Here is a 27,328-nt window from a genome sequence, read left to right on the forward strand (position 1 = left end):
TATTGAAAGCTCGCTTGTGACTCATTTGAAATGGTGTAGTAACTATATCGGGACATATTTTGGGTAGGTTTTATTCTTATTTCAAGTTCAATCTTGGTTGGAAATTGTTTGGTATTTTCATCATCCTCATTGGTATGCATGTTGATTTTTCTTTTTCTCATTCACTGACATTGTTATATCTTAAGTTACACTTTATTGTTACTTTAAACTTTTGATTTCCAGTCACAACTCACTTGCTTTCTGTAGCTCATGTGCACTCACGCACCAAAAATCAATGTAAGAAAAAGAAGGTTAAGGAATTGAATTTGGCTTGTTGTGATACTGTGCTGTGATTCTGGGAATCTACCCGTATCACAGCCCTAAGTTGTGTATGATATAAATACAGAGCTGTGGTACAGATGGACTTCTGTGCTATGGAAGAGAACAGAGTGGCCTTCATTAAGACGTGGCTCCACAGCATTTTAATCCTCTATTGACCATTGTTGTTTAATATGCACTTGCCTCTTTTAGACTGTTGTAAAAGTCGGCTGTATCTGCCATGCAAGTGTCAAGTCACACCACGTGAAGCCATGCTCATGTACATGTATCCAGGTGCCTCAACAGTTGATATGTCTGAATTTCTGTGGTATAATATTAGAATAATTGTAATTTCCCTCAATCTTTAATACAGTAAATACACACAGACCATGTATACGATTGGATATTCATTTCCAGTTTTCCACCATGTACATTTATCACAAAATGGCTGTACGTCATGTCTATACATAGCTTGACTTACTTGATCATCTGACTTCATCATATGTGATTTCCTTCTAAAGACTGCTTTTTTCCATACAGGTGGAAGCTACTATATGCATTACCTATCATGTTTTCTGGCCATCAGTGTCAGCAATGTATAAGCTTCCGTACACAATACACATGCACAAAACTTGCTTTGGGTGTTTGATATCTATCACATTGTCTGAAGCGGTTTCCTACTGTTTGTCAACTTCAAACACTTGGAATATCCTTGTAATATCACTTACCATATGTTACCTGTGAAGCTCATATTAAAAAATGCTAAAAGACATGTATGTTAGTTATAAAGCTGGCAAAAGAAGCACTTTGAACATTCTTGTAGGCTGCATCCCAGACAGATTATGGGCATCAACAGGTGGCCCATGCCAGTTGGCATGATGATGGTAATACTGGAAAAATGTTTGTTTATAAAGATTTCAGAGGTCTAGTCAGATTGCACAATTGGGCACAACAATGATCTTTGATGGGATGCCGAAACAAAGTATTTCTCAAGAGTAATTTGCTATCAAGGTTGGATTCCCTTTAAACCTGATACTATCTTCATCCTTGGTCGAAAGTCAAGCTCATATTAAGGAACTAAAAAACCAAGCCCTAAGTTTCTGCTTTGCTGCATTAGACTGGGCCTCAACCCAGTGTCAGGTTTCACTTGAATATGGACTAAAATATAATTATGTTTACTGTATAATAAATATAAATATAAATCTTTTATTTACTTGTACCAGTATCTTGTTGTCTGTGATTGTAATTATTTCTACAAGTGGAGTTGTGCTTGCTGATCAGTATGATGTAAATTCATTGCTCAGTTTGCGAAAGTCTACTTTTGGTTGCATTCCAGCGGATTGCACAAATACTCATGAAGTAATTCAACATTTTGGTTTGTGGGGTATTTTGTTGTCACCTGTTTCACAAAGGCAGAGGTTTTAGGTTTTTTCCTGAACAGATGTGATTTCATACAATAGTCGGTAGCATCTAGGCATTAGTCTGTTCTGATCCCTCATTATTAAAACTGTTTAGCTGCTTGAAAGATTTAAAGTTTAGGGGGGGGCAGGTGGTGGAGCATAGACTATTTTTGTTGCTTTTCTGCTTGTTTTCTTCTGAGGAACATGTTGGTCCACAGTGATGTAAAGTTGATTACGCACAGTTACATGTATGAATTTTCTGTTTTAACCATGACCTTATTCATAAATATTTCTGCATTCAAAGGTCTTTCATTGAAGTCAGATAATTGTAATATTGATGTTAATTTAGATCATTAATATATCTGTGCTTTGTACAAATGTCTTAGCCTGGGATAATGCTTTGCTATTTGCCAAACAATAATGCATATCGAGGCCTTAATGCAATGAGTGACCATGTGACAATATTTCCTCCAATCACACCACTGCATTCCAATATGGCAGTAACCTAACCAACTCAGTGATGCGACCACGGACATGCAGCGAAGGCGGCGGTGGACATTCGACTGTACCTCGGGCAAGATCAAGGTACCGCATTGCAAGCCCTGTCACCTACTAGCCTTTTAGTCCTTCTTTTTTTAATAGTGCTGGTTTGTGCAGAATTTGGGCTGCCTTGGTAGACAGTGAATAAAATCAATGTTTTTATATTATTTGGTTTTGCTTTGTCTTCCTGATGCTGATACTCTAATGGAAAGAATGCAGTGTACATACAGTGTGGCGACTATGAACTCTTTTAACACAATTTTTGAAAAGGGAAATCTAAATTTCCATTTGTAAGTTACAGTAAAACAAAAAAGAACACATTGATCAAAGTTCAATTGAAAAAAATAAAATCTGTACTTATTGGAACAATCAGATCATTCAAATTGGTAAAATCAATATGACAACTTTTGAGTTTTTGATTTGTCAAACAAATTAGATTTTCTGAACAGGAAGTATTCCAATAAGAATGGATGGGAGAGTTTAATACCGCAGTTATGTTTTAAGCAAACAAACAACAAAAAACAAACAAACAAGCACACATGGTCTTATGGTGTGATTGAATACACCGATACACTGTTCACACTATGTCCACAGTCACACTGCATACTTTGTTCACACTCTACACTGTGTTTACACTGTGGGTCACCATTTTCTTTCCAAATGGACTATTTTCTAATATACGCTTTTGTTCTAAGCTCTGCTATTTTCTTTTCTTTAAATATTTCTTTAAATGCTCGTAGACAGTACATAGTACATTTTTTTTGTTGCATGTACATTTTAGATGTTTCCCCATTTGGATGGTTGGATTTGTCAAAATATGTGAATTGCTAGCAGTGACTGTTTATAAAGGCATTTAATAGTCAACATTTTGATATAATTCTATTGCAGCAACCATCTCTAAATTGATTCTAGACCATATATAATTACTTGATTTCTGTGGGATTTCTATATCACATTAAGTAATTTGGTGACAGCTCTTCTTAGTAAATCAAGAGATGTTGTTTTCTACCTCTGTCTATTTACTACTTCACCTTACCCAGTATTATATTCCATCCATTTACCCTTCAAGTAGCTATTGATATCTTAGGTTTTTTTTTACAGCTTCTCCTTGTTAAAAGTGCATCATTACTGACTATTGAAGCCAAATAAAATGGTATTTTTTGGTTGACATGCAAAAACATGACCCATAACAGAATAAAAATACAAATTCACAAAAAAGAAAGTGGTTTGCATACTTGTTTAATATATCTTTCTCTTAATAGAGAGGTTTTTCTGGCCAAATTTATCAAAATATTGTTTCATTTCATCAACAAATAATGAAGTACCAGCAAATTTGTCTCACTTATTGCTCCCGCGCTTCACGGTTTTTGAAAATCGCAAAAACTTGTTATATTCGAATGCAATATACACACACAATGAAACCTGTTTGATATATTGGCCACCTAAATGCCATCACTCTAGACATTGACAACATGTACCTACCAGCCATTTCCCTTAGTTGGCCTGTAGTCATTGGTTTGACCATATGTATGTGGACGTGTATATAAAAGGTGTGATGTTCAGATTATTAAGGTCAAAATTATCAGAACTGGCTTTCTTATTTGGGAACTTGGGAACAAACTTTCAAACTGCATGTACGGTATATGAAAATGTGATTATCTGGGTATGTACTGAATGCATAATGTTACATGTTGACATTAAAGTGTAGTCACGTTGTAATACCCCCAAAAGCCTATATGCTTCAGATTACATTTTTGCATTCAGTTCAAGGTACAGTTAAATATGAATAACTTGAATTTTCCCTAATAAAGTCAAATGTTAATTGGCATAAATCAGACAATTTTGTTATGGTCCCAACAGATTTGACAAGAGACAACTGTATACACTGTAGACCACTGATTTTCATAGTGATCAGTGACATAGAAGCATGATTATAAAGATGATTTTTATCATTCCTATCTTTGGTTAGATATTATTGATGTAATACTCTTTTTTGGCATGACAAGTGTGTCATTGTGCATGTATTTTATTTGCACATCTTCATACACTTGGAGCTGGTGTTATTTCCATACTTGTTTCTGATAAACATGTTTCTAATATTCTTTGCGCTCTTTCCCTCTTTGTCATTTTAATTTGCATGCTGGTAGTTTTGAAGATGGTGCGCATGATTTTTAGATTTTCAGAGGATTCATTTCTTAACCTGTTTGGTAGCTCTTGTTAAAACTGGAGGTTTTCACTGAACAACATTTTAACAGTTTTTTTTCTTCAGTTGAATGTACATGTACATGTGTTGAACTAATCTGCAGTTCAATGTACTTAGATGTTGTAATCCAGTGTATTTAAACTACATGGTTAATATACCCCAGCATTATTGTCTTAGTTTGTTGTAAAAAGAAGCGGAAGGGGGAGGAACAAGAAAAAGTATGTTGTAATCCAGTGTATTTAAACTACATGTTTAATATACCCCAGCATTATTGTCTTAGTTTATTGTAAGAAGAAGCGGAAGGGGGAGGAACAAGAAAAAGTATGTTTAGGCATGTATTTATGTAAACAGATGTTGTGGATATTGTACATGTATACTACTAACGATTGTGCTATTATTTGTTCCTTTTGTTGTTTGAGTTGTTTTGAAGTTTTACTGTTTGTCACTCAAACAGGTACTTGCAAGTTAATTTTATTTTTCTCCTATCAGTGAATAATATGAAAGGAATTTTATTCCTTAAATGATGTGCCCCTTTTCTCTTTTTTTGAGGACTTATTTTGTTTTTTGCCAATCATCTTTTTTAAAATTATTTATTTATTTATTTATAGACCCCTGTATATTTTTATTTATTTATAGTTTCACTTCTAGCATAATCTTACTTTACACAAGAACTAACACACATTACCATTTGTACCTTTTGGGACATAAAGTATATGTACATTATGTACAGTTGCTGAATGGCCTGTGAGACTGAAATATCACTGTGTTTTATTACCATATTATGCTTTGGACTCACATGCCTTTGCTCCTAGATACTTTGATTTACTTGGCCATTTATTAAAAATGGCATACACAAATCCCATATACCATGCAATCGTAATTATGTTTATTCATTTCCCCCTCTATGTTTTAAATGTGCTTTGAGCATTTTCAATCTTGTTTGTTTCCACTATCCATTGACTCTTAGAGGTGTAACTAAAGGCGCTTCTTCATCATCTCAAGATTGCCAAATAGCCCGCTAATTGCAGTTTCGGGCTGATGAAGACGCACATTAGCTAGATAGTTTGCGATCAAGATTCAAATAGTTCAAATAGCTGGATATTTGGCAATCTCGAGCTAGTGAAGACAGGCCTAATAGGTACATTATACATGAACATGTATCAATTACATGCAGGTGGTGGACCAATGATGACAACAACAAAGAATAATAATAATACAATTCCATGCTCACTGCCGGCTACACGTGTCTCATCTCTCCATTTATATGTACCATTATCATTATCATTTATCATCAGCCTTCTCAAGTTTGGTAATAAGCTCCGCCCACGGACATCTAGTGAAGGAGAGAAGGGCATGAAAGCTCCCGACAGGTATGTATGTTAGTCTATGCTCTCACAGACTCTGATTATATTTAATAGTGGCTGTAAGCATCATTTTAATCATGTTTGCAAATAGTGAAAAGAAGAAGGAAAAAATTGTGAGGGAGAGGTAAGCGAAGTTCTAGAATACTCGGGGAAAAGTTTTTTAAAAAATACATTTTTATAACATGGTATAAATATTACTCTATTTTTCTCTCTCAATTTCTCTATTCTCTCTTTCTCTCTCTCTCTCTCTCACAACAACAACAGTCCGACAAAGACGAGGGGACGATTCTCCATTCCGTCATTGACATCCAGAAGTAGTCTCAGTAGTGGCCCCATCAGACCCCTTAGCGTTCACCGAATGGTAGCCCAGCCTATGTCCAACTCACCACCAATACCCAACAGTCCTCTTAGGTAAGATGGGATCAAGGATCTCTGACGACAAAATATATAAATAGTAAATAATAATATGGATATTCATATAGTGCAGGTATCCGCCAGGCCCTGACGCTCATGGCGCTTTACACATATATATTACCCTGGTTATAGCCGAGCTACCAAAGTGACTAGCGCTCAAGCCTATCAGGTACCCATTTACATCTGAGTGGAGAGTGGCCAAAGGACATTGGTGCTGCGACAGGACTTAAACCCGTACCTTGTGATCTGCAGTTGGGTGACTTATCCACTAGACCACAACACCTCTACATATACATATATATGGGGACTTTCATTAAAATGTTTGCCACTGTATTGTTGGTTATACATGTATGTAAATGACTTCCTGACAAGAATGACTCAAAGAATTGTGAAATTTTCCCGTGAGAAATCTTAAATAAGTTTGTTAGCCGATAAACATAATGCACACAACACCTTCACAATTCTGTAAATGAATGGATAGGAAATAAAGGATAGAATAAAGGTTGTTTGAAAGATTAAACGAGAACTCGTTTGAGATTTAATCTCAATTATATAAGTAATATAAAATGAGGGTTTACGTTAAATGAGACCCCGTTAGTGCGCATGCGCTAATCAGCAATATTCGTAGATAGCCGAGGATGTGCCTACTGAACCAAGCAGAAAGATAACGAGAACTGTAATTAATAACAATACCCAGCACTAGGGAGGGTAAGGGAGGGACGTAAACCCTCATTTTATATTACTTATATAATTGAGATTAAATCTCAAACGAGTTCTCGTTTAATCTTTCAATTATACTACGTAATACCAATTTCGGGATTACGTTAAATGAGATTTCGAAGCTCAGTAGGCCATCCGATCCAGTGCTCAACACAAAAGTATACATTATTGATAGAATAGCAAGCTAAAGCATGCTGCTAAGAAGGTAAACCAGCTGACCTTAAAAAGGCGATGCCAATTCTAGGACATCCTTTAGGACGCCATGATTGCACCTGTGAAATTGACGTTCCTGTTCTCTACTGGTTTCATGTAATAGTTTCGAAACGTCCGTTCAGAAGACCAGCCCGCCTGGGCTAGTATATGCTTGATAGGCAGATTTGAACTGTTTGCTGCTGAAGTTGATGCAGCTCTAGTAGAATGAGCTTTGTAGATGTCTGTGTCGATCCCTGCTGAGGTCAACGTTTCCTTCACCCATCTGGCGATGGTCTGCGTAGTAACGCGTTTGTGCGGTTTCTTGAAGCTGATGAACAGATAGCGTTCCTGTCCCCTGACGCTCTCCGTTCTGCGTAAGTAGTGCCGCAAGTAGTTAAGTACACATAACCTCCTGTCTGGTGGATATGCCTTCATTTTCAAGTTGAAGTTCACATTCCCTGGTTTTGTTTGCTTTAGGAGGTCCTTAAAAATGAACAGAACTTCGCTGCCCTTGATTTTCATGTAGTCAAGATGCAAGCTGTGCAGTGACTGGACCCGCTGGGCCGATATCAGCGCCATAAGTGTGCAAAGTTTCATAGTCAGAGTTTTTAGCGTGAGCGAATTCGCTGGTGCCCACTTCCGTAGATAATTAAACACTATGTTCACATCCCAAATCTCCTTATATCTTGGCGCTGGAGGGCGCAATTGAAAAGCTCCTTTACAAAAACGACTAATAAGAGGATGAGTTCCAACTGTACATGACGAATCCTCAAGTACTAGGAATGCAGACAAGGCGCTGCGTGCAGAATTTATAACACTATAACTAGCTCTTTCACTTTCAAAGAGTTCTGACAAAAAATCAATTACATCATTGGATCTCGCCTGGAGATAGTTCAAGCCTTTTTTATGGCAGTATGTCTTCCATTTCCTTATGTAAACGGCATAGTTCTTTGTCGTTGATGCTCGCCACGATGCTGCTATTACATTGATAGCTCTTGCACTTAAACCTTTACTTTCTAGTGGCTGGCGCAGCACCTGCAACAAAGCAAATCAAGTTGATTATTAAGCGGGTGTGGCTCATTTGTAATAGGCTGTGCTAGTAAGTTTGGCCTTCTAGCTATGAACATTGGCTCCCCAATAATCATACTCTTCAAAAGAGGGAACCATGGTTGGGTAGGCCAATTTGGAATTACTAGTAGGCCTGTTGCATCATCGCATTTAATCTTTTGTAAGCATTTTGCGATGAGGCAGAAGGGTGGGAAAGCGTAGAAACTTAAAGGTTTCCAGTCGATTGTGAAAGCATCAACTGTTTCAGCTCCAGGGTCAGGCAGCCATGAGATGTATCTGTCAACTTGCTTGTTTAATCTTGATGCAAATAGGTCTATTTCTGGGGAACCAAATTGCTGAGCAATTTCTTTGAATGCATCTGTATTTAGCATCCACTCTGTCTTGTGGTTAAAGTGTCTAGACATGTGGTCTGCCTCTGTGTTTAGTTTCCCTGGTAAATGGGCAGCTGATAGCCATATGTTCCTACTCATGCACCATTCCCAAATGTGTTTGGCTGCCTCATTGCAATCTGCGGACTTGCAGCCCCCCATATTGTTAATGTATGATACTGCGGTTACATTATCAACACGGAGTAGTACATGCACATTTTCCATATCAGCGCAGAAGGATTGAACGCCAAACCCCGCAGCAACTGTTTCAAGGTAGTTAATGCCATAATGCCTAGCTTTGTGCAATTCTTTTTCATTCCATCTACCACCTGTGCATGATTGGAGGTTAGTAGCACCCCAGCCAGCCCCACTGGCGTCCGTGCGCAACTCAAGGTCTGGTTTCGGTCTTCTTATTGGTGCAAATGAAGACGTTACATGCTCGACCCACCATTGAAGCTCACCCTTGGCTTCATTTGAAAGTGTCATTTTTCTATCGAAATGACCTCTGTTTGCTTTTAGTGCTGCAATTTTGTCTCTCTCTAAAGTACGATAGAAGAGAGGGCCATATTGGACTGCTGGGAACGTTGAAACGATCTTCCCAATAACCCTGGCAACATGCCTTATTGAGGGCTCCTTAGTGTCAATAAGCTCTTGACAGAGGCGTTCGACTTCAAGCGCCTTGCTTTCTGGAAGTCTAATTTGCATAGTATTTGTATTCAGAACAAAGCCAAGGAACGTTATCTCTTTGGTGGGGGTAAGTACCGATTTTTCAGGGTGAATAATGAACCCGAGTTGTGCAAGGATGTCAGTGGTAGCCTTAACAGCTGCTTTGAGCTTTTCCTCATTTTCTGCAATGAGGATTGTGTCATCCAAATATCCTACCACAATGTGACCAGCTTGTCTGAGCTTAGAAAAAACTGGCTTTAGTAATTTTGTGAATAGCCTTGGTGCTGTACTGAGACCATTGGGCAGTGCTTTGAATTGCCAACATTGACCATTGACAATGAATTTGAGGTATTTCCTATCCTCTTGGTGGATCGGTACTGTATAATATGCATCTCTGAGGTCGACAGAGGCTAGAGAATTGTCAGGGGATACAAGATCCAGCACAGTGTGAATATTATCCATCTTAAAATGCTTATACATCATGCATTTATTCAATTCTGAAAGATCGAGGATTAGACGTACACCTCCAGTTCTTTTAGGCGTAGTAAAAATATTAGAAATGAATTCATCCTCTTCGTGTACACAGGGCTCAATAACATTTTTACGATGGAGGCTAGTAATTTCTTCTTGAATGCGCTTAGCATCCTGGACACTCCGTTTATAGTGTTTAGCCTTTAATTCAGGCAAGTCTTTAATTTTTTCTACATCAAACTCGATCTTGTATCCCGTGACAGCCCTAATAACAATAGGGTCTGTTGTTAGCTCTTGCCAATTTTTCCTAAAATACCTCAGTCGACCGCCCACTGGGGGAACACTACTAGTACTAGTACTAGCATTAGTCATATCATTTTCGCTAAAAATGAGATCAAAGTGTGAATCACTAACCTTGTCGTGACTTGGTCTTGGGAGTTCTACTTCCTCCTCTGCTGGCCCATGGGACCCCTCTGGGCACCTGGCGCTAGCATTTGAGGCTGGTTCGGAGCCTGAGACTGAGTGTACGGAGGCTGTCTGCCCCTCCTGTTCTGTCTGTACCCTAAAAAAGGGCCACCCTGCGATCCTGACATTGGCCTGCTATACCCGCGGGATTGGCTCTGTGAGCCCCAGCGGTGCCCCGGTGCATTGTAGCCACGTCCCCGATAGGGATGCGAAGCAAAGCGGTTTTTGAATTTGTCCCTCATTACACCGGCCGCTGCCAGTTGCTGATCTTTGAGATCCTTCACCTGCTTTCCAAGATCATCACCAAACAAAAGTCTAGTAGCTGGCAGAGTAGGTTTGCACAGATGCGTAAACCTTGCATTCAAGTCAGGTTTTATGAGCTCTTTTCGCAGGCAGTTCAGTTCAAAGTTAGCGTTACAAATCAACGCCAAAGCATCTTGCTGTGTATCAGTTATACCGCCCGTAGAAACGGAGCGGGCAAATGCATTGATGCCATGAGTGAGTGATTTCTGAACTCGCTGTAACTTCAAGTCACGGCTTTTTGTCATCGGAGGTAGATTGTCCCATATCACAGGGTTCACCTTTGGTGCCTCTATAATCTGACAATTGCTTGGAGCTGGGTATTTTGCAGTAACTTCATCAAGAACTTTCCCCTCCAATTGGTGTGTCATGAGATATGAAGTAGATTGGGCTATCTCCTCCTCAATAGGATCTCCGATATCCGACGCCATTGCGAATTTTGCGGCGATCGAGGGAATGACAAAGTTATCAGGTTGAGGCATGTCTGAGTCAAAATTCTCTTCCTCCGAGACGGCGCCCGCTTCGGTTGCATCCGCGGGTAGACCGTAAAAATCCATGAGCCCGGTGGGCGGTATGTCATTCCCGTGGTCGAACGGAGGCCGTTGCACATAGTCTTCCCCCCCGGTAGCCCCGGTGGGGCCGCGAGACGAAGACGGGTGTGAGCTGCCAGTGACAGCCGTAACATTAGTAGCGGGCAACGCCTCAACCACTCGCGCAAGAAGCGCTTCCATTTTATCAAGTCTGTTATTAAAAGTAGAAAATGGAACCGTTGATTCCACTTCCTGATTTTTCTCGCTCATTGCCTTTGGCTCCGAGTCCGACTTTGTTTTACTTTTAGCTTTCCCCGGCCCACTCTTGCTGACTTTGCCAGCCGTGACTTTGCCACTGGAGTTGGGTAATTTTTTCTTTCCGTCGGAGCCCGTGGCTCCTGCGCTACCAGGCGGTGCCTGGGGTGAAAGCGCGGACGGAGGAAACGCAGCAGTGCTGCTATCCGTTTGAGACATTACAATTCTATCGATAAAATATCACTTCAGAAGGGCGTGATTTATAAAAATAAGCGTCTCAAAGTTATCAGTAAATGTCAAGGGTGAAACTAATAACGTTTTTTACCTTTGAATTTCGGGGATTGCGTGGATAATAAATCTGATTTCTTGAGCCAGAAAGGGGTCCTTTCGCTCAAATAACACGCGACTAACGAATTTTGCTGATTAGCGCATGCGCACTAACGGGGTCTCATTTAACGTAATCCCGAAATTGGTATTACGTAGTATAATTGGCTTCATACATGTATATTTAACCAACCATGGTAAAAGTCCTTGTGGGTCACTTTGTAACCATTAAAGAAGGACTTCATGAAGGTGAAGGTCTGACTTGGCACCACTTAAAAGTTGCCAGATAGGACTCACCTACTGCCTCCTGGCATGTACGGCAACAACAAAGGTCTTTGACTCCAGTCTGTTTCATTTTTTTAAAACAAAGTTCTTGAAAACACTTTTTAAGTTCCTTTTTCTATTCTAACCCAGATGCTCTTTCATCTGCGACATAGATATACAAGCGTCAATGCATGCATATCGTTCTAATACGACTGCAGTTCTAATGATTTTTTTTTTTTTTTCAGTGAAAGCCCACAAAGTTATCTTGATGAACGTTATCAATCTGAAGGACACAGTTCAGATGATCATTACTTTACCAGGTATGAATGCTTGCAATCGGTTTATTCACATTTGATTCACGTCCACTACATTATTAGAAATGTATCAAGTTTGTCTAAAACCAATTTTCTTCAACCCTGTATGTTTACAATCCAACCGTTCTAATATAAATTTGCCCATTTCAGTTTCATTGTAACAGCCATATGGTTTAAAGATCAGTTAATATAATTTCCATGCTATGTACAGATCTCATAACCTATCACACTTTAAATGGTTTGTAATACTAATTGAATAAGGAAAACAATAAATAGATAGATAGATAGATAGGTTTTGTAATATTGAGTAAAAAAGGGAAATAAATAAAAAGATATATAGATAAATAGATAGATAGATAGATAGATAGATAGATAGAACAAACGAACAACAGATAGATAAATAAATAAACACAATCAAGACAACGTAAGAGTTAATTTCTTTAAGTTTGCACTTACATCTTATACTTATTGAAGATAGATTATAAGCATGATAATATCTTAAAACAACATCCGTCTTCTTCAATAATTCATCTGATATTTTTCTTCCCCCTTGTGTAGATTTGGAAGCAGCGGGGGGCGAAGTCGTACACCAGACTCACCGTCTCATGTATCAATCAGAGAAGAATCACAGGAGGCTAACGATGAATATATGAGTATGTCGCCCTCTGCAGCCTCGAAAGGTATCATCTTCAATGTCCTTCAAGCCGTAGGAACACACTCTAATTGGTGGCATGTTGTTCAGAATGATCATTGTATGACTGAATGTGTACTAATTAATTTTGTCATCTGCTGAGAACCAGTAGGGCATTCACGCTGTGTGAAGAAAACTGTCTTAGTGCCCTTCCGGCATTAAGCAATGAAACCTGCATGAGCTTAATTAATTTCAAACGGCATAAAACATAAACAACAAATTTCATCATAAAAAAATGGTAGGATTTTTAAGTTAGAACAGGAAAAATGTATTAATCATAAATTAGGCTTCAAAGGGAATAAGAAAAGGAGAAGTTGAGTTCCTTAATACTAATTAAGTACTTGTATATGTAATCAAAGTAAATGTTGTAGATTACAAAAATAATTTGAGGAGGTAACATATATTGAAAGTGTGGCGGTAACAAATGATCTTATGTTAAACCACAATGTTGAAGCATTGGATTAATAGTTTAGTGTTGTCACCGTGTGCATCTCGGCATAAAATTACGAGTCACCAACTGAATAGAAGAAAAAAGAACAGTGATGAATTTTGGAAATCAATTTGATTTCTTTAACAAATAGATTAAGTATTTCCATGTATTAGAAATAAAACCACTTTTTATTTAGTAAGTTTATTAATTTATATCTTGATTTATATTCAAACTTTCACCCCCTTACTTCTCCAATAATTAGTTTTAGTACAATTCAACTTGTTCAACAGATTGGATTGACCTTCAATTAGACATTAAGAAAATCAATATTGCGCTAAAGAGGAAACTCTGTCTGTCATTACTAGATCCTTAACCTTTGCCAACATTTGTTTAGTTTTATTTTAAGAAAATATAGAGAAGATTAGGTGCGTAATATGTTGTGCATGCTTGTTGTTTCTGCTTTCAGCTTTATGTCATTTTGTTCCTAAACTCTTTCTAACAAAGTGGCTCTCTGCATTAAACAAGAATTGTTTTGAAATGATAACACTCCCCTAAACAAGAATAAAATAAGGTTTAATGTCTGCATGATAATGATAAAGTGGATACATTTAGGAGTGCATCAATTTGAAATCTTCCATGCATCTTCTGCATTTAATTCAGCATGTTGCTTTCTGTGATTTTTTTAAACTACGGTATGGTTTTGTTTTGTTTTACCTTTTTCAATGTGTATGTATTTTCCTTTTATCTAGCCTTACCCGTACCCAGAAATTTGGCCCACAGCCCCCACCTTCACCATCATCGACTGTCCCCTTCCCAGGCCAATAGAAGGGCGTCCTCCCCCGCCATTTCCTCCCCCTCCTCTAGCCCCTCCCTGGCCCCTGGGATCGGTGGACCTCACCTACAGGTACCTGTGCCGCATCACTACCACCACCACCACCACCACCACCAGCAACATCAGCAACACCAGCATCAGCATGTCTACCAGAATCACCAATTCCTGCATGTTGCCTCCTCCTCCTCCTGTGCCTCCAGTGCCGAGAGCTCACCCCGTAGTCTCTCCCCTTGTTAGTTTGCAGTTTGTTGGCTTGTTTCTTTCATCGTTGATTTCATATTCGAGGGGTCAGTGACACAAAGACGTAACTCCATTTTGGCCATTTTGAGAAAAAGTGGTTTATGTGTCACTGAGCATTTGGGCCTTAACCCTATTTAGCCCGGGCTTTAGAAGCCCCCCCCCCCCCCCTATGGTCTCGGCCGTGTAACGACCGATCTTTTTCACTACATATATTTGTTCGACCATTTGGAATAATACAACACAAAAAATTGAATAACCAGGGTTATTCCTTATGTTATCTATTGTTTTGATAATTTATTGTGTATTTCTTTGTTTTTTATATTATGTTTTTTATTGTTTTTGTTGTTTTATTTCATTTCCAACTATAATTCAACTATTTTGACCCCAAAATAAACACCTAAACTATAAACAAGACCAAATAACCAATGTTTTATCTCTTTATTTGAAAAATGAGATTTCCATATGTTTTGTACACAAATCACAAAAATGAGCGATTTTCGGGCTGACATGCAAAGACAAAAGGACACGTGACTTTGTAATGGTATGTCCGATTTTCAAAAAAATTTCTTTTAAAAGATGCGCAAGACTTGAAAGAAAAAAGTCACAAAATTTCAGTGCAAGATTTTCTCGCATTAAAAAAATTATCGCGAAAAATGTCGAGGGGGGGGCTTCTAAAGCCCCCCCCCCCCCGGGCTAAATAGGGTTAAGGAGTTAAATCTATGTTTCATTAGCCATTGACTTCAATGGGGTGTTGGGTGGAGTTAAGTCTTTGTGTTTCCTGGTAAGCCTGCATTCTTCACGAACATTTTGATATCAAATACTCATTTTGGCAAAATATGGAGTTATGTCTTTGTGTCACTGGACCCTCGTTTTGTAGTGTTGATTCTTTATCCTTTTATGTTACCTACTCTTTAAAAAAAGGATTGACTAGTAAACATGTTATAACATTTTAAACGTGCAAGTATGCAACATGGAAAAATGGACTAAATTTAGGGTGGTGTTTATTTTGTTCTTGTTCTTGCCAGTTGCTTGGGAGGAGATGATATACATGTGTAATTAACTATAATCTTTTAGCTACTGCATGATTGCATTGCATGATATTGCATGTTTATACGCTATTGCTTCTTTCTGCTGCATTTTGTCAAGTAATTTACAGTGTATGTGCAGGAAATAAAGAAGTGTAGGATTGTGTTATGTGGGTATAATATAATAGTGTAGATGTTGTATAGAGCCCATCTATGGGATACCCATCTTCATCATGTCCTATGAAAAGCAAGATAGTTTATTTATTTTTCTTTTTTTTTTAATTCATGGTATAATACAAAATGTGATTAGCAGCCATTAGCTGAAAAAAAGAAAATAATAAAAAGAAAGAAAAAGTGATAAACCCTGTAAATATTTTTAAAAAAACAAAAAAAAACACAGCTTCCACAGAAAAAAATTCTACCTGTAATGAGTGGCAATTGAAGGTGGATAAAAAGTAGCTGTGCTTTATAATGGCCTTTAAGAGGACTTTGTTATCTCTGTATTAGAAGAAACAGAAATGTGAATCACACGATACATAACTCGTTTTTATTTTATCTTGACAGTTAGGTAAGGGCAGTTAACCGCATCATGTGCATGAGATACAGTGTATGAAAAAAAAAGCCAAACTTTTGTTGAGAGGTTCTACATGCACATGTGTACAAATATATATGTAATAAAGGAAACCTCCCTCAAGAAATAACTTTACTTAATATTTAGAGAGATTTATCATATTCTTGCCCATTAATCTACAAGATTCCCCACCAAAGTGTATGAGAGAGAGGCATAAAACAAGAATAATTAACTGTTTCTCAGCACGACATAGGCATCGCCATTTTCTTGATACCGTGACGTACTATGTGAAGTCTTTTATCAAGTAAATTTATTCAAATTTATGGATACTTCCTTCCCAGACGTGTGTGGTGATGAAGTATTCCACTCACCTGCTATTATCCTTTGTACTACAATAAAGGAGTTTACAGATAGCACATGGTACAAATGACCCAAAATATCCACAGATCTTTTACACATGGAGAAGTTCCACTTTGAGCATATTATAATAATAACTGCCAAAGTCCTAGATGTGCTTCATGAATACATTTTGTTTGCCCTCTTGAAAAGAATACTTCCACCTGCGTATCATAAAATGTACCGTTGTTGCATAAATGAATGTTACATAACTTTCATGAGCGCATACCCAGTATTCATCTCTGTGGGTTTTACCTTTTTGGTACAAATGACCTTTATCTGCCCATGCGCAGATTGTATCTGTAAACTCCCTTATTGCCAGAACCTGAATTGCATTAATAAGTTGGTGCTCTTCTGGGGTGAGGGTTTCTCATAAATGAAATGGATTACTCAACTGCTAAATTTTAGTATTTTTAGATGAAGTTGTTACAATTGTTCCCCCAGTTATATATTTTTCACCAAATATAATTTCTATCTTCTGAGCTATGATTTTTACCACATTTAAAAGTAAAGGTTTTATTATTGATTTAAAAAGTCTTGCCAACTAAAGTTTGGTGCATGATACATATACAACTTCAACTGGTACAGTACGTCACATTTTCAAGAAAATGGCTGCGCCCAAGTAGGCATCACAGCTAAGAAATCTTCATTTATTATATCTCTTGTACATTTCCGTTAGGTATATTGTACATCAAAGTGCAGGAATACATCTCATTTTTCAGAATACCTACACTTATTCTTTGGGATGAGGTTTCCTTTAAAGCATATTTTCAGTCTAATATTGACATTCAACTTCATATAATGATATCTCTCTCTCTCTCTCTCTTCATGTCTATAGTGGTAGTAGATGAGCCAGACTCCTACATGGCAATGACACCAAGTAACCGGTCAAGACCTAGCTCTGTTAACTTAGCACCAAGTTCCTCCCCTGCATCTCACATAACACCATCACCCAGTCAAAGATTGGCTCCTTCTTCCGGCAGTGGATTGAAGGCTCCCTCTAACGAAGACGAGGGTTATATGATGATGGGACCAAGTCCAGGTAAACTCACATTTCTTCTTTAGGGGGTATTCTCGAAAGCAGACTAACTTTAGTCCATGGTTTAATCCACTGACTAAGTATAGAATGCCAAGTGTCCATATGAATATGTTTTTGATTAATTTAATCTGTCACTTAATGTGAATAAAATGTAATAACATAATTAATAAACAGCGATATAAGTATGATATAATTATGTTATCATGGTAATTTTAGGGACATATCAAATTATTAAAAAATTTATTCATATGGACACTTGGCATTCCATACTTATTTGGTGGATTAAACCATGGACTAAAGTTAGTCTGCTTTTAAGAATTCACCCAAAGGGTGTTTAAACATAATTTTGTGGTTGACTACAGCCCATGAGACGGATATTTTGTATTTCTCTGTCTTGTTGGTCTAGTGGGATGTCAGCCTTTATAGGAAATAGGCCTCCTAGACATTTTGGAACTTTCTTCTTTTTCTATATTTCTTAATGATGTATTTGTTTGGTCGGTCTTTTACGCTGTCGGTCTAAAAAACTATTAATAATAAAATATTATGTTCTTTCAAGTAAATGTTCATCTCATGAGCTTGAAGGGATCCCATTGATTTCTGGTAACGACAACAACAAAAAATAATCATAAGTGTATTCAGAATCAAAAAAAAATTGAGCCAGAGAGAGAGAGAGATAGAGAGAGAGAGAGATAGAGAGAGAGGGGGGGGGGGAGAGCTAGTTTAGCCACTGCCTTGTTCTCATGTAATGCACATAGTCCTAATTTGTTGGGACTGATTTTCGGCATTCGATTGTTACTTGTCTCAAAATAAAATGCCTTGATCTTAACTCCAGAGTATCTTAAATGGGAAACCTCCACCGTGGTAGCAAACTACTCCAGACAAAAAATTGAGAAAGTTAGGACATTTTGAAAGTTGTAATCACTATAGGTATGGGCTCTTTGAATTGGCTGATTTGGTAATGTCTCTGTGATGTAGTGGCTGACAACTTGCCCACTTGTTCCAACCATGAACCTACTACGTAGTAGGTCCATGTTCCATCACACAAAATGAATGAAATTTATTTCATTCAGTTAAAAAGACAACATTTCAAATAACAACCAGCTATATAACATAAAATACACATTAAGAACATATTTGACATTTGGACAACAAATAAACTGAATAGGTTGCAACCTGAAAGGAAAAAAATAATCCTTATATAAAGGTTGACCCTTTTTTATAATAAAAACAAATGAAATATATCCGTTACTAAACATTATACTATACACAAATCAAGACAACAAACATACATACAACATCAAATAAAATATGTCTTGAATTTAAATGATTATTGCAGTTTATCTAAAAGAAATTTCTTATACCTACGGATGCATGGCTAATACATGTATATGGACATGTCTAAAAATATGTATTTTAACATTTTCATCTTTCTTTGATAATTGCTACCACCAAAGGTGATGAAGGAGGCAAACATTGTTTTTTGTTGTTGTCCATTTTCAAAAGTGATGTGGATAGGTGTATACACTAATACATTTACATTTTTGTTCTGTGATTTCTTAGGAAAAGAAATGTAAAGATATAAAGTAGATATGTTATCAAAGAAAGATGAAAATGTTAAAATACATATTTTTAGACATGTCCATATACATGTATTAGCCATGCATCCGTATGTGCCCTACAGCTGAGCTCACAATGGTATACACTATACCCTGAAGGGATTCTTATCTCTTTAAAATGTCAGTTGCAAAATAGGAGAGCTATAGAAACCTGGAAACAAGGATATCATTATCTTTTTAATTAATCTTGGTGATAAGGCAGACTAATAAATGATATTACTGTAACCTTGGACTGATCGTGGTAAGCGGGTCACTTTGTTTTGATATATCCCATGAAGAAAGTAATTACTATAACGCTTTTGTTAACAAACCATGAAGCTATTATAATATGGTTTGTTCTTTGGACAGGCTCTTTTGCCCTCTATTACACTCGCAAAATAGAGTTCAATTAGTTATAATTACAATATTGGGAAAGAAGTTGAAGGTTGGTTAATCAAAATAAAGCCCACACAAAATTTCAGGGAGCAAGATAACGAGATAATGAAATACAACAAAACGGTTTCAATCAATCAAATTTTCTCTATGCATGCTGAAGGACAATCATATTACAAATTTATATGTTTCCTTCAAATGTTAAGGAAATATGTAATCACAATTCAACCATGGGAGAAGACCATGGAACATAATCTGCCTTTAGTTTAACAGCTTCTATGGCCTGAATTCACAAAGGAAGTTTGTAGGTAAACATAGGTTTATGTGCGTCACATGACGCATTGAAACACATCGAAAACCTAGTTTGTCGACAAATCTCCTTTATGAATTTGGGCCTTTATGTGTGTAATGAAGACTTTTCTGTACAGCCTAGCATTTGTGTATCATGATTTTTCTTTCTTTTTTTCTTTCTTCATGATAATGCTTTGATTTGGGTTCTATCCCCTTCAGCTGGGTCTTTTTGGTCTTCTATCTCTCATTCTTTCTTTCTTTTTTTATTTATTTATATATTCTTTTCTTTCTTTTCTTTATCCTTCATTTGAGATCTTGCTCAAAGGTGGTGGGGCTTCTTTTCAGGTTGATCTTTGTCTTTGAGAAATCTGATCGGTACCTTGACAAAAGAAAATTAATTTGTACCCAAACATATTACCAATTTGAATGAGCTACTTTGCCTCCTCTCTTTAAGGAGGCTTTTTACATGGGTTAACTTTAATTTTCAGTACATGGACCAATATATGTACCAAAGACAAAAAACAAATAATATATATTTTTTTTAATACATATTTAAAAATACCCAACACTAACCTCCCAAATTGCAACGAAGGGTTTTCCATGGCTTTGGGTAGGGTTTGACACTAGGTCAATATATTCAATTACTGAAATAAAGAACTTCAAAGTTGTGAAGAGTTGTTATTTTTATTACCTTAAAAATGCCATACATCTTTGAAATATCCATCCTGTAGTTAATTTGATGACTTAATCCTGGATTAGGATCAATAAATCTATTTAGAACAAAATATAATGTGTTCAGCATCAGGAACCCATATATCTTGGAGGGCAAGGAGCATCACAGCTTGTTTGAAAATGTTACTGTTATTGAATCAATGATGGCATCCAAAATGGCAGAAAATAACTGAAAATATCCTTACATGTCCAAAAGTGAGTTATTATTCACACTAATAGAGATGTGAAATGTACAGTTTGCCAGTTTAATGCACCAGTTTGTCTGTACATGTATTTGTAGAATGATAAGAGATTGCAAACCAACTAATCAAGTCTTTTTTTCTTTTTTGTTGTTGATTTGACTTCAAGGTTCCAAGAGGGCAACACCTATTACCATTACACCACAGGCAGGAAGCACAAGCGCAGAGCCTTCCACCTATATGTTGATGAATCCCTCAGCCAATCGGCCATCACCTTCCTCCTGTAACAGCCCCAGCTTAGCGTGGGCTCCTGCACCTATGTCCATCTCACCCATCGGAGGAGGTGGAGGTGGTGCCTTCACCACCAATTCCTTGGGGAAGTCCCCTGACAAAAAGCACAGGAACTCTGCAGGACAGGAGGATGCCAGCCTGCTGAAGGTCGGTTCATCATCCCATCAGAGGTCACACAGTGAACCCGTCGTAGATACATATTGCAATATGGAGTTTGAAGCAAAAGGCAGTCAAGTCTCACATAAAGCCTGCGAGAATAACAACATCAATAAGAAGGATGTGACACAGAGGCATAGTATGCCCCCAATGGAACCAAAGTACATTAATGTGAATTATGAGGAGAAGAATGAGCAGTTGGAGAGTAGCGTGCAGGTAACTGTAGATGCCCCAGACTGTATAGAAGGTAATGCTATGGTAAGGAACATTGTTGAAAGTGCTAACAAAGGTCTTGATGTTGTCAAGAATGGATCGCCAGAAAGTGGTGTAAACGGGGAGTACATGAACATGAGCTTTGGGAAGGGTAGGAATGGACCCAAAGGTATCACTGATCTGAGCAAGAGGCAGGTTCCACCCTTGCTCCTGGATCCAATGACTCACCCAGACAGTCATGATTACATCAATGTCCAAACGGACATTCGGGAGGGTGTTGTTAAGTCAAGTCCGCGTCACTCCCCTGTCAGTCCACCATCCCCTTCGTGGTTGCAGAGACCTGTTGCTGAGCAGCTCTTGAGGAAGTCTCTGGAAGACTTATCCTTCTCACAGCTCAGCAACAGCATCCCATCCAGAGGCAGTGCAAACTCTCTGACAGGGGTTGGCAGCAACCGAAACAGTGATACCATGAGCCCTGGGGCTCTTTCATCTCATCACTCATCACGTCGTTCCAGCCAGTCTTCACTGAGTGGTGAGAGAGAACTTAACTACATTGATGTCGACATCGGACAACCTGCTTCAGAAAAATCGGGCAGTTCCACACCCACTTTGCGTGAAAAACGTTCGCGATCGCCCTTCAGACGCATCCCAAATGAGGATAAGAATTGCGATCAAGTTAATTATTCCACAATTGATTTTACAAAGTCTGAAGGACTAAGAAGTGTGACGAGCACCTTGCGTGATGCTCGCTATTAACAACATTTCAACTCGGATATTGATGCACTTCAGACATTATAACTTGATGGAAATTTTTATGAAATTTTGTGATATACATTGAAGTACATAAACACTTTTCAGAGCTTTCGTACTTTACTTTTTTGAGGTTGGAAAACAAGCGATAAGGCTTACAATTGTTTTTTCCTCTCTTTTCAATACCTTGTTGGCCGCTGTTACATACTTTGTTCAAGTACTAGTAAATGTACAGAGCATAATTTATGCATTATTAGTAGAAAGAAATATATGTATATGCAGATGGGTAAAAAATGTACCCACCCACTTCCCATTCTTATATTAAGAGCCCCCTTTAATGGGAAAATAAGCCCTCAAAAAGAAGAAAGAAAAAGAACATTGTCTTTTGCTTTTACAGTTCAGTTATTAAACAAAAAAGAAAAATTCAGTTTGATTCCTTGATGTAATTAACCATCAAAATATAAAATAAAGTTTTTCCATGAGCTCTCAAGATTGTAAAGCACCAGGAACGTATTCAAATAGTTTGTCTTATTCTTTTTACATTGGTGTGAGCCCTACAGATTTTCTTTAAAGTACATGGTATGTACAGTGTAAAGATTTCTAACAAAGTGAGTTTGATACTCTTTACTTGTTCACAGAACACTAGAGTTGTATTTTATGCATAGATAAATATGCAGTTCATTCATTCATAGCTGCCTTTATGATAAAGAAGAAATAGGGCTTTTGTGTTTAATACCAATGTGGGTATACTCACGATAAATTTGAAGCCCATTTTGATTTTTGATATTTTGTATGATGGTGTTGGTAAGCATATTTGGAACAAGGACAAATGTGTAGGTATATGTAGGCATACAATTGATGAAATTAATGTTGGTTTTATATTTTGGTAATCGTTGCAGTTTAAACTCCCAAAATATGCAAAGGGAGTAACCTGTGCAGTCTGCCCACATCATGGTATTACATGTAACTGCTCTTGTCCAGGGGTCATGTATAAGCTGTAAAATCTTATTCGAGTTATAATGTTAACAATATTGAGCCATGACTGGTATTGTAATTTGTGCATATGTATGTGTTTCTTTTTTCTTATGTAACAGTTGATGAAATGAATTGTCTGTACAGACAGAAATGTAAATTTGTAAATCATGACTGTGTCTTTTATTTTTCTCCTGACAATCAAGTGTGCTACCTAAACAACTCAGTGTAATGAAATCTCAGAATGAACTCCGGAAAAGTTAATGAATTCAAACCAGCATTTTGTTGGTGTTCAAATATCATGAAAGTTTGTTTTGTTTATGTGCTGATAGATGTATTATTAATGCAATTGTATGAATACAATATTGACACAATATGGATTCAAGAAACAGAGTATATATTGCAATTATTTTGAAGAAAAAAAAGTTTTAAACCTTTAAATCTCAAATTTAATAGCAATGGATTGCGGGAATACTGGAATATGTGTTATGTCCATACTTTGTTCGTTTTATGTAGTGTATAATCCAGTGTACACTTTAGAAATGTGTAGCCTCAATTTTAATAAGCTGCCTAATAATAAAGGGTATTCAAACATTCAACTAATGGCTGCCTTCCCTGTGTACGTGCACCCGAGTCCAAAGAGGTAACAGTGGATGAAATGCCTTTTCTATAGGCATTAAGATTTGACCAGCGTTTTAACCACACAACTTCAAGATTCATAGCTTAGTGGATAGTGGACTGCTGCATCGTGCCATGTTAAAGTCATGCCATACCCATTTTTATATGTATCTTTATGGTGTCAAAATATGCCCCGCAATCATAGCTTATTCCAAACAAGTCAGTATTAGGGGCATTTGATTGCTGCTAGTTTGTAATTGAATATCGTGTACCAAAGTGTGCTTACAAGGACTTCTCATTTCATTGCGTAATACATGTACCTTTATGTCTTGATAAACCTGTCACATACTGAAGTGTTGGGCTATCGATTTACTGAAAGTACTTACATCTATTATTACTAGTAATGTACAAGTGTATGATAGTATATGTTTTTCATTATTATTCAGGGAAATTGAATTGAACAGTACAAGGTGACGACCATGGAAAAGGTGGAGTACATATTTTTGTAATTGATTGAGACAGAAATAGACATTTATCACAAATTTGTAATTTTTGCTTTTCATATACATTGAGTGGATATCTACAGTTGTATTTTGATGTTTTGCGCAAGAGCATTTAAATTTTGACTTTGGTCATTTGATGCTTATCATACCTACACATACAACATGTGTTGTGTAGTGTCTCTACTTAAATGTTGGCCATACAACATGTCTAAATACTAATTCATTCAAATTATTATATCTTACAGAAAATAGGAATCCATGCAGTAATGCTCTATTACTATTTAAAACAAAATTTTATCTTTCTCTCACCAATGATACCAATTTGGGATCTTGTCAATTTAAGGGTATGAACTTTCTTTGTGCAGGTGTCTCCATCTTCCTCTTCTTTTTCATTTTCTTCTTCTTCTACTTCAGTTTCTTATTTCACCCTTGTATTCTTTTGATTTTTTCCTTTCTGTTTTGAACCTTAATTTTGTCTAAAGTCAGATGCATAATGACATATAGTCTTTGCATAATAATTTGCTTACACAGTTATTGAGTATTGAGAAATACAATATATCTAATGAAAATACTAGTACTGGATGTTTATCTGTATTTGATAGTGTTTCAAAATTTGTCATTTATTGTTCTTTGTGTGCAAAGACACTTTCTGAATGGGAAAAAAAATTATGGAAAAAAGGAATTTGTGCCTTTTCTATGCTTGAATGTTTTTGAAATATATGTGAAATCATGTTGATTCACTTTAATGAGAAAGTACATAGTTTCATAAATTTTGAAAAAAATATCTTGTCTATATTTTTTGCTTACTTACATCTCTGTATTGTGATAATGAAATGTATATGTGGTCAAAAAACGACCGTGTACTTCTTTTATGATAGATGTACAAATTCTTACATCTTGGTGACTAATTTGACTTTGATTATATTTTTAGATGAATTTGTGCTATGTAACGATGTTTGATATGAATTCTTCTAGTGTACAAGTGGACAATCTCACAGTTTTATTTAGTACAACACAAAAGTACTGATTTCATGATAAATATCAATTTGATTACAAGTGTTGATTAATTGTTGTTTGATTTATACTATCTTATCATGAAGATGTATTAATTGCCATTCATTGCCATTTGATTATTGTATATGAAACGAAGCTTTATTGAAATTTATCTTACGTGTGCTACGATCATGCTCGATGTGTAATATCTCTACTCTGTTTATGTTGAAGTGTAATTTGTTAAAAGTCGTCATATTTTACATGTAACAATATGTTATGCCCGTTATTGGGAGAAGGAACTTTTGATCTTATGTTTATTTTTTTCTTATTTGAATGGCTTTTTTCAATAGAGAATACAAGACAGATGGAAAAACATAAAACTGTGCCATAAAATAACAAACATTGCTTTGTAAAACGTTGTAATTTGATTATATGTAATTGTCATGTTTATAATTATTATTATTGTATTGTTTGCAGGGGAAAGTGTCATGGATAATTCTAAAATGTGGCCAAAACTATATACCTTTTACTCGCTCTATACTTTGCTAATCCTGGGGTAACATCAGTGCTTAATTCATTGCATGTATTTTTTGATCTACTTCATTTCTCTTTACCTACCTATTTTATAATTGCCATTCTAATGCCAATTAGGACTGCCCCCTATAGCTAGAAAAGTTCTTTGGACCTTTGTTGCCCCGGCAACAGCTGGGAACCTCCCTTCTTCTTTATACGACCATGCCAGCGCGAATACTTCCTCTTTCCTTCTGCCAAGCGTGAATTCATGCCCCCCCCCCCCCTCCAGGGAGTTCTGAAAAGCTAAGGTAATTTACCCATACACTTTTCTGATTCTTGCAATCATTGTTCTTTTGATGCAAAATTCAAATTTTGATACAAAAATGTCTGTAATTTTGTTAATAAAGAATATTTTGCCACCATACTGTTAGGAAAGTTATCAATTATGATATTTTACAACATTTTGGTCCTGTTACAAGTTTTGAGTTTTTCACCATGCACATTTCTGCAACGTCCTCATACCCTTATAAAAGACAGATAAATACTCATGCCTACAAACTGTCAAGGATAGTTGATTTTGAGAATCCAAAGTGATTGGAGTTCTTTGAGATTTTATTTCAGCAGTCATTGATTTTATTTCAGAAGTCAACTTGATTTTAGCCATTGGTGTTACTACTGAAATGTGGTCAAGAGCTAAACTACATGTAATATCTGTTATGTCTCCTTCCCTTTTCTTTGAGAGTGGTTTCAAAAAGTTGTCAATGTCTATTGTGTGAGTCAGTGGACTTTGGATCAAATGGTTTGGCATTTTACCACTCTTCAATGGAATGAAACTCCTTGAATACATGAGAACCTTATTGTGGGAAGCTTGTCTCAAGAGCTGGGCCCATTTCACTGAAAACGAGATGTACATTTGAACCGTTCCTAAGTCGGTGTCCTCACTGGAGTTCGTTTAGAAAACTTATTGTAAAGTGATGCTGCAGGTCTCATCACATTAACTTGTGCTAATGAGGAGCCATCAGCAATGAAAAGCTCATATTTGTAGCACATCTAATATCTTTCCTCATGAAACGGAAGGAGGGTTGATTTTAATTAATTATCGTTATTGCTCAATGAGACCAGCCCTTAAAGCTGTAAGTACAGAACGGTATATTTGTATAGTTACTGTAGCTGGTTTATGTATAATGTAAATGTATCTATCAAGTATTCTACATACTTCATTTTTATTAAAATGTCTTCTTCCTTTACTTATAATTTGCATCTTAGGTCTACTGCTTTCTTTGTCCACTTCTGACTACTGGCCAGATCGAAGCTCAGTAAGTTGTACAGAAGATATGTACATGTATTCAAAAACAAGATGGTGTAATTGATCACTCTGTACTATGTCAGCTGGTTTATTTGCATTATTTCTTTCCTCGATCATGCCTCAAGTCGAAAGTAACTTGTTGTGTATCACATAACAAAAAACAAAAAACAAATCAAATTTGGTAGATTAAATTGACAGAAACTATAACAGCTTGATTCTGTGCATTTATTTCCTGTCTGCATGTTTATTATCATACTCTATAAAAAGATGACTCTATAAACAACGGTGACTGGAAGTCGCTTTTCGTAAGGTCTGGAGATGATAAGCCCTAGCCCCCCCCCCCCCCCCCCCTCTATATTATTGTTCTATTTTTGTGAACAAATACCGAAGGAGTCATATTTTCCTGGGTTGGTTGACAACCTGACCGTTCTTATATCGGCGAAC

At 36.9% G+C, this 27,328-nt stretch overlaps 2 protein-coding genes across 6 annotated transcripts in view; one reads left to right on the top strand and one right to left on the bottom strand.

Moving 5' to 3' along the window:
• Positions 1-27,091, top strand: part of LOC100890677 (insulin receptor substrate 1) — a 73,310-nt gene extending 46,219 nt beyond the window's left edge. The window contains exons 7-14 of one of the 5 annotated variants that reach the window (XM_030974696.1): positions 10-63; positions 5,736-5,810; positions 6,069-6,215; positions 12,087-12,161; positions 12,714-12,835; positions 14,026-14,340; positions 17,179-17,382; positions 20,739-27,091. In XM_030974696.1, coding sequence (XP_030830556.1) covers positions 10-63; positions 5,736-5,810; positions 6,069-6,215; positions 12,087-12,161; positions 12,714-12,835; positions 14,026-14,340; positions 17,179-17,382; positions 20,739-21,985 — 2,239 coding nt within the window. In that variant the 3' untranslated portion in view covers positions 21,986-27,091. Of the gene's footprint in view, positions 1-9; positions 64-2,198; positions 2,283-5,735; positions 5,811-6,068; positions 6,216-12,086; positions 12,162-12,713; positions 12,836-14,025; positions 14,341-17,178; positions 17,383-20,738 lie in introns of all 5 variants that reach the window. The other 4 variants (XM_030974695.1, XM_030974700.1, XM_030974698.1 and 1 more) reach the window with 4 other exon arrangements.
• On the bottom strand, positions 7,702-11,664 carry LOC115919955. Its single transcript, XM_030974701.1, has 2 exons — positions 10,118-11,664; positions 7,702-8,165 (listed from the first exon to the last, which is right to left on the bottom strand). The coding sequence occupies exon 1, from the start codon at positions 11,470-11,472 to the stop codon at positions 10,144-10,146; it is 1,329 nt and encodes a 442-aa protein (XP_030830561.1). The 5' UTR covers positions 11,473-11,664; the 3' UTR covers positions 7,702-8,165; positions 10,118-10,143.
• Positions 27,092-27,328: the final 237 nt, after the last annotated feature.

The sequence above is a fragment of the Strongylocentrotus purpuratus genome, unplaced genomic scaffold (genome assembly GCF_000002235.5).
Source record: "Strongylocentrotus purpuratus isolate Spur 01 unplaced genomic scaffold, Spur_5.0 spur5_scaffold_7, whole genome shotgun sequence".
Lineage (NCBI taxonomy): Eukaryota > Metazoa > Echinodermata > Echinoidea > Camarodonta > Strongylocentrotidae > Strongylocentrotus > Strongylocentrotus purpuratus.

Excerpts from the sequence above, each read along its gene's own strand:
- LOC115919955 (XM_030974701.1), bottom strand. The coding sequence starts at position 11,472 with ATGTCTCAAACGGATAGCAGCACTGCTGCGTTTCCTCCGTCCGCGCTT.